The 14,146-nt window shown below is 35.5% G+C and overlaps 1 protein-coding gene across 9 annotated transcripts in view; it reads right to left on the reverse strand.

Annotated features, from left to right (window-relative positions):
• Window positions 1-4,628: 4,628 nt before the first annotated feature.
• MARK3 (microtubule affinity regulating kinase 3) overlaps window positions 4,629-14,146 on the reverse strand; it is a 75,722-nt gene continuing 66,204 nt past the window's right edge. For 3 of the 9 annotated variants that reach the window (XM_083360027.1, XM_083360025.1, XM_083360033.1), the window contains 3 exons: window positions 11,485-11,511; window positions 6,759-6,803; window positions 4,629-5,003 (listed from right to left, as the gene is read on the reverse strand). In XM_083360027.1, coding sequence (XP_083216153.1) covers window positions 4,658-5,003; window positions 6,759-6,803; window positions 11,485-11,511 — 418 coding nt within the window. In that variant the 3' untranslated portion in view covers window positions 4,629-4,657. The remainder of the gene's footprint in view (window positions 5,004-6,758; window positions 6,804-11,484; window positions 11,512-14,146) is intronic. The other 6 variants (XM_083360029.1, XM_083360026.1, XM_083360031.1 and 3 more) reach the window with 3 other exon arrangements.

A 14,146-nucleotide genomic window follows, 5' to 3' on the forward strand; every position in this document is an offset into this window, starting at 1 on the left:
TTACTTTGGTTATGCCTTTTACAAGAACTCTTAAAAATGATCCTGCTGTCATCCTTCCACATGAATAGGATTCTTAAAAAGCTCATGTGAACAGATTGATCATACCATTCATTTGTAAAAGTCTTCAGTATCTTTTTTGGGCCCATCCTCTCCCTGCCTCCAGGTTAATAGCTGGGATTTTAAGGACTTATTATTGTCCCTTCAGTCAATTTACCCTATTTACCCTGAATTTAAAAACATTTATTTTTAAATCAAGGAGCAAAGGGTTTACTGTTATTCATAGACACAAGAGATATTATAAAAGGATACATCTTTTTAAAAATATCTTGTCAAAAATACTCCAGCCTGTTCTACATAAGCTTCTGGAAAAACACAATATGTGAGTGGAATCCTTGATGCTTGCTAAGCTTGCTAAGCTTTTCTTGACAACTTTCATTACCACACTAGTTATTATCAGTGCAAGTAATAATCAGTGAAATGTCTACTGGCAAACAATGAAGCTCAGAGAGCACTAAGGACTCCATACTTCAACCCTGAGCTACTTATATTCTCTTCTATTGGTACAATACACAAGACCTGCTGAAAAGGAATTAGAGTAGCTTCTACCAAGAAAGCAATGAACATGAAGACTAAGTAGTAATTAAGTAGATGCTACAACATAAATGTAAAATTTCCCAATTCATGTGTTGAGACATGGATCACTGACTGCAAATGTGCTAGTTCTGCATGTAAATGGACCCATCCAGCCACTCAGCTTCCCACATGAATTTGGGAATGAGTAGTGATGTAACCAAATCATTGAAGGACACCTTTTTAAAAAGACAAAATCCAAAACTGACTTTGAAGAAAGAAACCTAGAATTGTAAGGTACAGGTTTACAAGAAAATTCAATTTTTACTTAAGCATTATGATACCTAGGGACAACTTTCAGTATTCAGGTGTTTTGGATTATTTGCATAAGGCTTTCATTAGCCTTAACACTAGGAGATGGGTATTTTAATTTAGGAAGATATTGGGTTTTTGCATTCATTTCAGCATTCTAGTGCTATGATTGCATAAAAAACAAATACATTGGCATATTCAATATACTGTTCAAAATACTACAATAGTCATAAAGGTAAAGGTTCCCCCGCACATGCGTGCTAGTCGTTTCCAACTCTAGGGGCCGGTGCTCATCTCCGTTTCAAAGCTGAAGACCCAGCGCTTGTCCGAGGATGTCTCCGTGGTCATGTGGCCGGTATGACTAGACACCAAAGGCACACGGAACGCTGTTACCATCCCACCGTACTGTAGTGGTCCCTATTTCTTACGTGCTTTCGAACTGCTAGGTTGGCAGAAGCTGGGACGAGTAACTCGGGATTCGACCCGCCAAACTGCCGACCATCTGATCGATAAGCTCAGCGTCCTAACCCACTGAGCCACCGTGTCCCTTATAGCATCTGATAAAAATAAAATTGTGAGAGCCAGCATTTCAGAATGCCAGCACTTAATTTGCTGTTTTTATATCTGCCACTAAATTTTATACAACTGATTGACTACTATAGAAAACAGGTACTAAACTAGGTAAGTTTCTTGAAAGGAATACCTCAGAGCTTTTCATACTTTTATAGGAAACAATACTTATATAGCTACAGTATAAAGTTAAAGCAGAAAGTGTAGGAAATGTTTGGCTTAGTGTAATTATTTGTTTCAAGCAATATTATCTCATTCTTCAACAAAATTATATATCCCAAGCAGTATCAGGTACTGGATCAACTAAACATAGGCATTGATCACATTCTTAAAGAGCAAATTGGAAATGACATTATTAACATTTGAACCACACTTACAATTCAATTGGAAACAAGAAGTCCAGAAAAAGAAAGTATAATGGTGGTGTAAGCAGGATTTTGAGTTTCTCTGGCAATAATAGCATTTCCAAAAATCTGCATCTTAAGAATGGATAGCAAGAATGCTATTACTACAGGCAGAAGCCATTTTCCTTTCCAATGTCTACGTATATAAGATGACTGCATCATACTGCTAAGATAAGCATCCCAATGTGTCCCCTGGTAGAATAAACAGCAGCAAACGAATTGGGTAAATTATGAAGTAGACAATTGAATCTTTAGTTAAATAGGTGCTTTAAAATTCTAAACCTTTGAATGAATTCAAAATTAAGATGAGTAAAATATAGGTTACTGACAAATAGAAACAAGTTATGGCAGGTGACAAATTTATTAGAAAACCTATAGCATCACCGGAAGGTTTGTATTGCAGAAGACCTTTAGCACAGAAATTATGAACATGGTAAAATCTCATTCAGCAAGTCTGCAGACTCTAAAGAATATATATTATCATCTTGAAACATCCTTTTTATTTCTCACGTTTGGCCTGGCTCTCTTCAGAACCATATAAAAACGGGCAATTTTTATGCATTAAAAAGTTCAATTAGCTTAAAAAAATTTAAACAGGAAAGATAACAGGACAGATGGCTACTCACCTGAAGTTTTAAATAATTGCCCTGAAATGTTATTTATTGCTTTGACAAAATGGAAAATCAGTACTTGCTACAGCCACTGTTGAACAATTGTTATATCTCTATACAGAATACTGTTCTTTTTTAAAAAAAAAAACAGAAGTCAGTCACTTTGTGCTGTACTACAGCAATGCAGGATTAATATAACATCTTTACAAAGTTTCACGGGAGAATTACACATAGATGAAAAATGTCTGAAACATTCAGTATTCTGTACTACCATTCTGGATTGAATTTATTTGGGTGCCTCCAAATGAAATATTATAATTCAATTCACTGCATTTTAAATGAAGTTTTTTGCTAGACCATATATCTAATACATGATAATTTAAGCTCCTGCCAAATTTGAATCAAAAGGCATTGATTCAGTCAGCAGAAAATATATCATCCTATGATTTGATTTAGAAAAATCATACCTAGTTTAGTAAGGACCAGCAGAGGAGATAGCAGTTTGAAAAAGGCAGATAGTTGCAGCAAATTCATGTAGAGTACACCCTAAAAATTGCTTCGTATCAGCAAGCCTTCTTAAAAAGTGTTTTAGTCATCATAATTACACTGAATGTCTGAAGCTTTGTCATAAGCTTAGAAAATAGAAGTTTAGATTAAAGGTCCAGGGACTGGATTTATGCATCCAGCATAACAACAAAGCCATTTACAAGATTTCCAAATGGAAATTATGATCTATCATGTCACTGGCAGGCAATCCTCTCCATCTCCACCTCCCCATCCTCCCCCCACTTCCGTTTTCCACAACTTTTTGTCTCTAAGGGCAGACTTTGCTATACAGTATTGATGTAATTAATGATAAAGGAAGACTGGACCAGCAACAAGGCTTTAAGGAAGTTTAAGCCTCTTAACAAAATCAAAACACCATAAGATAGACTTAGAATAGCTTTCCTCAATCCTCTATTCTCCCTAATATTTTTTTACCATTCCCATAATTCCCAGCCTGCATAACCAATTTTAAAATCTGGACAGCAAACAATTGTGAAAGACCAAGCAAAACATAAATCTTGACAGGACAGATCATACTTTCTCACTTTTATAAACTATCCTGATAGTGTTCTGTTTATGATTAACATTATCAATCATTGTACAATACCTACAAGAAAGTTAAATTACTGGAATTCAAGAATTCTCTCTCTTGATCATTTTTTGCTGATCCGGCCCAGTTATTTTGCCACAGGAATTTCTTTCACACTAGAAATGTCTGAATAGAAATGCATTATTATAAGGTAGCTTAAATGCAAAATTTCTATCAATTGTCCAGGCTGTTTCTATAGGATTTCATTACCAACAAGTTTTCCCTGCACCAGCCTCACTGAAATGAATGGGAGTTGAGAACAAACTTTTCAAGTAAAAATTTTAAAATTATAATGCGTGCTAGAAAAAAACAAAATGAGGATAAAATACTCAACCAGCTTAGCAAAGAAAAAAAAGAAACCTTGAAGCATTTCCCCCACAATTTTAATTATCATAATTAAGTAATTTAAACTGATTTCAGACTTAAATAATAATAAATAGAAGAAAAGAAAGAATGATTTGGGGGGAAAATTTAAATGTCATGAAAATTAATTTTTTAAAAAACAGGAATAACGTTCACACCCATAAACCCAAACCTTCATAATCTTAAACACAACAGTGAACTGTGAAACTTGTGTTTACCGATTACTTAGTATTTTTAAGGGCTTTCACCTTGGCCATTTCAATTTTAGCACCAAAATTAACCTGGAAGAGGTACTGGTACAGTTCTGATGCTATAAATGGTTTACATATAATACTTTTATATTATAATTGTACACACATACTGTACATTCACACATCCACACAACAGGAGGAATATCCAGATGTATACATGGTGTGTTTTAGATTGTTTGTCAAGACTCAAAAGCATTGGAAATAAAGCAGAAGGGAATATTTTACATAGGCAACTTTAATGCTGTAGTGCACTTATAAAAAAAGTCCAACTTCCCTCCCAGCTCAGCAGCTTGTCTGAACTGTTTTAATATCATGATCCAGAAGATGCAGAAGTTATTGCCCTAAGTATTCTATACATGACCATCGGTGTCCTCAAAAACAACAACAAAAAAACACCACTTGAATTTGCTACTTAATTTACAAACTTGATTGCTCTTCTCATTACAGCTTTAATTCATTGGCAATTTTGGAAGCAATGTTTTTAAAAGCTATGGATGTTCCCGAAATCCGTTTAAAGCGAACTCCATTCAGAGACAGTCTGGGTAGCTTACACACCTCCATCTCCCATTGCACGAGGTTTTCTGCATGGCCATCCCCATGGACACAGAAAAGCAAGAAACGTTCCCTCTGTTCATAGTCACAATTATTGGCATCCAGGACTTTGCGAATTTCCCTCATCATATCATTTGGATCCATTGAACTGGTAGTTTTCATACTCCAAGTAAATCGTAGTGAACGGGGTTTGGCTTCTTTGTTGTCATCCTTCTGATCAACAGCCACGTTACGACTGAAATGAAATCAAGTTTCAGTATTCACGGATGAACCTGGAAGTTGCTGTTAGTAAAAGCTATTGTCTTTTGAAGCATGCATTATTAAAAGCATTCTTCTATCAGTATTAAAAGCTTAGGTTAGTGTTTAGCAACACATGAATTAGACACAGGCCTATAAAGCTAAAAAAGGCCACAGTTACTTCCTCCTGAAAACAGATGTTATGGGGGTGGGGTGAGGGCTGCAAATGGAAGTGTGACTATAGTATTGCATATTACTTTGCTGCAACTTCTCTGCTCCAAATGTTTCTCCCTTATTGATCATATTCCTATCCTCACAGAATACCAAATAAATAGGCTTGCCTCTGCCAAATTTTACAGATATATTGAAGGAAATTTACAACATTGGCAATTGGGGGTTTTAAGGAACAACTTACACTACTAAGACTCTTTAGGGAAAGCACAATAAATTGGTGCTGCACTTCAAACAGGTGCAGAAGACCTATTAGAACAGACTGTTTAAACGATTATAATTGTTAGAAGATGACTTCAGACTTAAAATTTTCTATTTTCTTTAAAAAAATAAACAGATTATAATTTTTCATGTTTTACATTAATAATATGAGTTCACCAAATTCTTTTATAAATTGTCATTCATAATTTGTATGGGTGAAAAAATGTCATTTATGTTTTCCTCCAGGAAAAACAGCAAAATTAACATACTTATTCCAAAACTGTTATACTGTAAAGGTAAAGGTAAAGGTTCCCCCGCACATGCGTGCTAGTCGTTTCCGACTCTAGGGGCCGGTGCTTATCTCCATTTCAAAGCCGAAGAGCCAGCGCTTGTCCGAGGACGTCTCCGTGGTCATGTGGCTGGCATGACTAGACGCCAAAGGCATATATAGGTAAATTAGAATTAAAATTATAAACTGCAATCTGGTTCAATTTACACCAGTAGCTGTTAAGATTTTTGTTTATTGTTTATTGGATTACAGTCTTCTGGGTGAAAATTCAAATTCATTTGATTCTATATGACAAATGGGCCTCATTCCTTTCCCAACCCAATTTCCTTACTCTCTGGGGATAAGCTAAGAGAAAATGAGGTCACAGGAATTTTTAGAAGTTCATACTCTTCTGCTGCTTGATCCTGTGAAAACTGCCATGCCCTTCTGAAAAGCATTAATCACCTAAATTCTAAAAATTCATTTAATTTCCCAGCATGTGGTATTTTCTAACAGGATCCTAGAGATGGTGGTGGTTGGGGTTTTTTAGGCTAATAAAATCTAGGAATTTATGTAAAAAATATTAGCTCATCATTCAGACGTTACAGACATTTCTGTGATTAAGTCCTAGTCACATGAAACTGCTCCTAGGGTAGGATGTTTTCCCATCGTAGAATCTGAACTGGCAATTTCAGCATGTAGCTCCTTTATCTGGAAATGAAAGTAGCTTCCTTTCAAGACAATCTGAAGCTAAACAGAGAGCATTCTTTAGCAGCAAACTACCTGCTGGATCTCTCAGAGCTGATTTATTACACTGCAGCTGAGATCACAGATTTTTTATAAGGATATGGAAGTAGGTCTAGACCTGCATGAGAAATCAGAATCATGTACTTTGAATGACTTAATCACAGTTTCGCAGGTAGGAGGCATTTTGGGTTTGATATTGAAGTCACCAGCACCACACCACCAACACCCTTACATATTTTGAAGGAGGGGAGAACGAGACATACTAATCTAAGTTAAAATTTTAAGCAAAAAACATTTTTCCCTCACCTTGAGCCCTCATATCTCCCATTCCTCTCATATTCAGTCGGGAGCCTCAATGAAAACAATGCCGAAGCACAAAGAAAGCAGGAAAGAGAAGACAAATCTTACACTAGCACAAATAATGATGGCAGAACACTGCACACTGACATCTCATTCAATTTAATTGCAATTCACTGCTTGGGTTTAAACACATGAGTACATTCAGGATATCAAGCATGCCTTTTTCTATATCAAATATATAGGTATTTGCTATTTGAGATATTCTAGAGATATTAGAAAAAAATTGGTCGTGAAAGATTCAATTACTTGTAGAAGATGCTAGATAGGAAGGAAAAAAATTAAAGCAATAGAAATTCATTTCAGCTTAAGATAAAACTAATAGAAGCACCTTCTATTTGTGTTTTATTCTTCCCAGAATTTTGGAAGCATTTTTTTGATACATAAATTTCCTAATTTTATAGCCAAATTGATAATTGCTGTTCACAGTATCCACATTTTCAGTTAGAAATGTTATTATTCTGTAACTTCATGTACTTAGCATACTTCTACCTTACCTGTTAACAATAAATCTTTAAAGAAAATAGAAATAATACAAGACAAATATGTCTTAACTCTTTCAGGAAGAAATGAAAATAAAACTTGCATAAACTGTATGTGAAACAAGAATCTCAACTAGCCTTCTATATTTTCTAATTAATATATGGTTTTAAAAAGATATATATATATAAAAAACTCTCTTTAAAATAAATTTCTGCCTATGACAAAATTACTGTCAATGGATAGATAAATAGCTAATAGAGTAATAAGGAAGAAATCCTTTCTTGGCACTATATGTTCAGAGCTATCTATATTATTTTTAGAAGATTGAGATACTGAACTGAAATATGCTCTTATCCGAATCCCTAATTGCAGAATTGTCACAGTTTTGTGTGGAATTCTGTATCAGGGCTTTTCAACCAGTGGTACATTGACACCTGGCAGGTGGTACGCGACCATCCTAGAAAAGAGGTAGCGGGGGAGGGGAATGAGCTGAACCGGTGGCAGCACTGCACAAGCCTGGGCGAGAGATGGCTGGAGCTGCAGGGCTGTCAGGGCTCAGTGGAAGCGCATGGATCAGGGCCAGGCTCCAGCTGTAGCTCGGCACTGATCCTGGCGCTTCTGAGGCCAGAAGAAGCGCCGATCAGCTGGAATGTTGCAGCATCTCCAGGGTCTTGTGATTTACATTCAGATGCTTGGCAACTGATTCATATTTATGACGGTCACAGTGTCCCAGGGTCATGTGAAGTGACCAAAACCTTCTGCAACCATCCAGCAGACGGGGTGAATAAAAACCAAACACCCCACCCCCACCCCACCCCTGCTGCCAATCCTCAACACAAATGCTCACAACCATGAAAACCTTGGACAGGAGGAAGAGTGCTGCCAGGCGGGCAGGCAGGTGTCTTGCTCGGCTATGGCTTGGGGGGCACTTTTCAGTGCCATTGTAACTTCGAACAGTCACTAAGTGAACTGTTGTAAGTCAAGGACTCTGTACTTTATCACTTTTTTTTTGGTCAAGTTTTTGACACCTTGCTAGGCGACTGGTGGTATTTGGATGTTGCCATATCCTAAAAGTGGTACAATGGGTGAAAAGGTTGAAAAGCCCTGTTCTATATCACACTGATATAGAAAGTTTTACCTCAAAAGTCGAGATAAAATATAGTAACAATAAAAATGTATTTGATTGGCTCAACATATTCAGGTGAAATTCTACATCTATTCTGTACAGGAAACAAGGCAGTAAGGCAATGGCTAAATATATTCTAAAGAGGCTGGCTGGTTGCTGTATGAAAATGAAGCTGGTTTATATGAATGTCTGAATTATTTCACAAATTTGTGAAAACTAAACTTATTTCTTTTTGCAGTTCAGTGCACTTTGATTTAAATCTATTAAGGATTTATAATTATGTAATCTAGAGCTCCATACAAATGTGAAGTCCAATTCTGCAGAGCTATAAAATTTGACAGTAGCATTATACACAACAATTCAAATGCTAATTAATGTTATATTAGAAATACTGGTCTCTAACATAACATAAAAATATAATATAACTTCTGTTAATTTGCATTGTGACTTAGAAAAGCAAAATATAATGGAAGATAGCAAAAGATAAATAAGAAATGTAATCTTTGGCTATAATTTATTGTTTTGGCACTGTGTTATGCAAGGGAACTTGTACGGGTAAATTTTTTTAGTTTGTTAATAAAGTGCTGCAAGATATATGCTAAACATTATAAATCAAGCAGTTAACTCAGTTAAGCCGATAAGAAAAACCTAATAGGAATTTATAATTGGAATACTGGTGTATGGCTGCAACAAAACCAGATGGCTTTTATACTGTCAATTAAGCTGTAATTGACAACAATATAAGCAGAATGCGCTAAAATTAAAGTTATAAATATCAATACGGAATCAAAAGTGCTTTTTAGACAGTCTTCTCTTAGTGATTTCAGTGCCTGAATCGTTTCTACTGCTGTTCTGTTGCTTCTTTTAAAAATATGTTTTAATACATTTTTATATTTTAAATTACTTGATTGGCGGGGGGGGGGCTCGGACAAGAGTGTTAAAAAGTTATAAATAAACAAAACTAAAATAGTCACTGGTTTTATAACTCTATTAAGAAGTAAAATGTATTAGTTTTAACTCAAAACAAGGATACCTCTATTTGCTACTACCAGAAGAGCTGTATAAAACTACACAAAAAGCAAGACAAAGCTGCTATGATGCAAACACCACTGGGGAAATATATGGAAGACTACACATAACTGTATTTGAAATGGTTCTGTCACTGGGGAGAGGTTTTAAGTAATTTTACAGGAAGTAGTAGCAGTTTTTATGTGTAAGATTGTAACATAACATTTGTATATTTTTGTCTCAAAAACTGAAATGAAATGTCTCAAAGATTATATACTTTCATTCAAGATTATTCCGAAAATCCAGTGGCCTAATTAACCAAGGTGCTCTCATAGAAAAATAAAAGGAGGCAATGTCTACAGAAAACATGCTTTCATTTAATTTTGAATAGAACTGAAAATAGTGGGGAATAGTGTTCTTACTGAGGACTTGTGCATTTCATTTGTGTGAAATATGCTTCCTGGGATGCCCACTGACAACAGCTTTAATTATGTAAGCCTTACAACATATTTTGGCCTGCAAGAATCAACAGCTGAACTCAATCTATAGGTGGTCCTCAACTTATAACAATTGGGACCAGAAAATTTGTTGTTAAGTACGGTTGTTAAGTGAGGCATCATGTGATAGCACTCAATGTTACATTTTTTGCCAGTCATGAAGTGAATCACTGTGATCGTTAAATGAGACATTACATGACTGGCATGCAACCTTGCCACTGGCTTCCTTGTAGGTTTTGATTGTTGGAAGGTGGCTAGGAAGGTCGAAAATGGCAGCCGCTTGATCCGAGGACACCGCAACTGCCACAAATATGAGGTGGTTGTCAAGTGCTTGGATTGCTATCACTTGACTGCAGGGATGCTGTGATAGTTGTAAGTACGATGACCTGTTGTTAAGGTACTTTTTTTCAGCACCGTTGTAAACTTTGAATAGTCACTAAACTACCTCTATTTAGCTCAAAGCCATTGCAAGCTGACAACTATACATGCAAAATAGCTCTAACAGTCTTAACTATTATACTATCAAACGTTGAACAGTATTTGCCAATAGAACAGATTCTCCCTTCTTCCTACTCAGAACTGGGAAACTATCTAGCAGCCAGGAGACGGGAAATAAAGCAAAGGCAACTCCTATTGCATAAGAAAACTCTGCTTATAATGCATATGGACTGGATGCAGTCCATATGAAAGTGGAGAAGCTCTCTGTGGGAAGAAGATGAAGCCAAGTGTATGAAGAGAGGCTGAAGAGAATGAAGACAGTAACAAAAAATACAAGTACACACTAACTGATGACTAATTTTGCAAATAGCAAAGACAGTGACGCAACCAGCTCTAATTACACATATATGCAACAAGCTACATTCCACTTTTTCGTAAACCAAGGAGTATGAAAAATTCTTCTCAAACTTGCAGATTATTTAGGCAAGCTCCAACAAGCTCTTCCTGGCTGCAGACTGACAAGGGAGAAGTAGGAAGCAACGGCTTCTTTGTTTCTCCTTCTTTTCTGATTAACATATTCATCAATATCAAGCAAAAATACCACCTTCCATTTTTACCAACACACGCACACTTTCTGAAAAACTTGAAGATATTTAACACTCATCAATATTTTATAGTTTATTTGCAAAGCATAAATCACTTCTGAATGTATTATTAGTGGAAATTTACAAGGTACTGAAACTAAAATGTGAATGATAAAGCAAGTTCTGAGTTACTTACCTGTTTCGTGTACATTACTCGTTTAAATCAGTATCACCAAACATCAATCTCCAATCACAAGCATGCTAAGTGTATTAGTATAAAGAATAAAATTATTTTTGGTACTATTGTAGTAAGTAAAGCGCACAAGGCATGCTTTGCATCTCATTATTCAGGGGTCCACAGGGATTATCATTAGTTAATATGAAGTTTTTTATTTTACTTTCTTGGGTTCATGAAAAGTATTTAGTTCTCAGCAGAAGGTTTAGTGTTGTTTCATTTTAAAAAAGAAAAATCAAGGCTAGAAAGCCAAATTCAGTGTTAATTGCAAGAGCTGGTTCTTAAAATATGAATAAAATCCTACCTTTTGATAAACCTGAATGACATGTTTCTAAAAGAAATTAAAGTCAAAATAATAATTAACAAATGGGTTATTATGAAATAAACTGAAAAGCTATTCATTGTGTAAGACACAGATTAAGTCTAGCTGAGTGAAATATGAAAACACTTCAAATTCATTAATTAAATTAAAAATAGTTATTGAAAAGGATGGCCTTTCAGTATTAAAAGGAATTCAACATTTTTCTTCTCTGTGTGCTCCTAGTACTTATCAATACTTGATCTAGAACCTCTTCTGAGTAGCACAGAATCCTTTCATGTCACTTCTGCTTTCCACATTTTATCATTAACCAAAGACAGTTAAATTAGCACAGTGTATTACTGTACACTACTGTAATAGAGAGTAGACAGTATGCACATGTTGTTGAAGACAATTTGAAAACAAGGGATATCAGTCCTCAGAGGAGGCAGGTGGAAGATGACTTGCTTCGCCAACCCACAAATGCTCATTCTCTCTACAATATTATTACAATAGAAAATCTCACTAGGCATTCAAGAAAAAGGTCATCAAAAACTGGATGGAAAAAAAAATGACATGTAGTTTTGCCAGTTTCCTCTACATTCCCTGAGCATGAGAGAAATAATGAGGTGATTTAAATAGGAGTGATTGAATAATTTCTGCCTGCTTCTCCCTATAAGTGAATACCTACATTTAAAGAAGTATATTTTAAAGCACTGGGGACTTGAAAAAATGTACTTTTCCAATTTATTTCCTCATTATATGATCTAAATCTACTACTTTTTTCTATTTTCTAAGGACAGAATCACAAATATTTCAAATAAGATAAACACCCATATTTTGTTTAATGCTTTAAATGCCTAAAACAACATTGTTGTAGGATATAAATACACAAAGGATGATGGTTTGGCAAATATGTACGAATCATTCCAAACATAAAATTACTACATTTTGGAGTTAAAGTTAAATGTTTGGTCAGTTGTATACATAGCTCTGATCACTTGCAGAAATAATGCACATATTACATCCTTGGTAACAAGGTATGAAAAGTACTACTTTCTGAATGTACATATTTTAGGAATCTGTTCTGAATCTTATAAACAAGTTTCTACAAATATGATTAACTATTCAAAAGGACTTTGCTTAAAAAGTATGCCGATAAATTATAGAACTATTTATGTATGATTCAAGATTGTAGCTGTGGATTGAAAAACTGAACAGATAGGTAAGTACCATGCACATTTCAGGTTGTTTACAGACATTGTTTGAAAAATTCAGATACAATGGGAACTCACATTGTAAGTATTTGAATATTTTGGGCTAGGGATGTGCAATATTTGCCTACTCCGGAAGAAAATATTCCATTCCCAAATTGTTGAATTTTGCACATCCCAGTTTTGGACTAAAATGACTTTTAAAAAGTAAAAACTCTGTTATTCAGCAAAAGAATTAACTAGTTGGCCCAAAATATTCTCCACAGAGCTCTTAACCTTTGTTAACAGCACTTCCAATATTCTCCTTTATTCATACTTCATGTCCAAGTTCCCTGCTACCAAATGAATAGGAGGATTCTTTGCTTTTTCATCAGTCAAAAAATCTGTATTGGATACCCAATGCATCGGTACAGACAAGGATTAATATTGCATGTGTGGTTTACACCCTAATCAGGCATCATTAAAATGATCTAAGCAATGGTGGCACAGCAAAACTCTCTTATAGAAAACAGCTGAGCATTCAAGAGATTTTTCGGTGAAAAAAACAACACAAGAATTTCAGTTAACCAATATATACGAACTACCGCAAGCATCCAAATTTACATGGACATATTGAAGAGAGAACCTAGTATCTTCTGCTTGCAAAACATCTTCTACAACTAAGGAATGGACTTAATTAGTTGGGATCTCTGAAGTGGGATCTCTGAAGCATGGGAGTTTTGGATGTGCAGCTCCTAGTAATCAATATTTCCAAACAAAGATAAATGCCCACAAAAACCATCTTCTTTCTCACATTACTTGTAAAATTTGCAGCTGTAACATTAATTATTTGAAAGTAGGCAAAAAGGTGTAAAAGATGTGTTTGAAACTATTACATTCTCAAATTTTCATTGTGAGGCTATACTGTCCATCTACAAGTCTAAAGCATTGAACATTAACATGGTATGTCCTTTATGTGATACATTTTGAGAAAAGTTCTTATAAAGAATGCTTCCCCTTTTTCAGGATATGCAACAGAGCTGAATCACAATAAAACAGCAAAGAGGCAAGGTTCCAGAAATGTTAGCCAAAGAAAGGTTCTGTTGATAAGTTTTCCTAAGTTAAAACTTGGCCCAATATTTCCCCCGCCTGTCTGCCTCCCAGTCTTTCCAGGGATTCATTCCTTTCAGCCAATACAAATATCACCACTTGGTATGTCTCCCTGGCCTACCATCCCCCAATCTTCTCAGGACTTTCTCCTGCCTTCCTTTAGCGAACTGTATTCTCCTCATTCACTCTAAACAGTTCCATCCCGATGCATGAACCAAAGTATCGGAAACGTGCATGTTTCAGTTCAGTCAAAGCTAATCCTGAATCCAACTGATCCAGGCACATGGAACATTTCTTATGCTCCTGTTTATTACAATATGCTGCATTACAGCAGATGTTCTACATTATATTTCACACTTTTTAAG

The sequence above is a fragment of the Vipera ursinii genome (assembly GCF_947247035.1).
Source record: "Vipera ursinii genome assembly, chromosome: 1".
Taxonomy (NCBI): Eukaryota; Metazoa; Chordata; class Lepidosauria; order Squamata; family Viperidae; genus Vipera; species Vipera ursinii.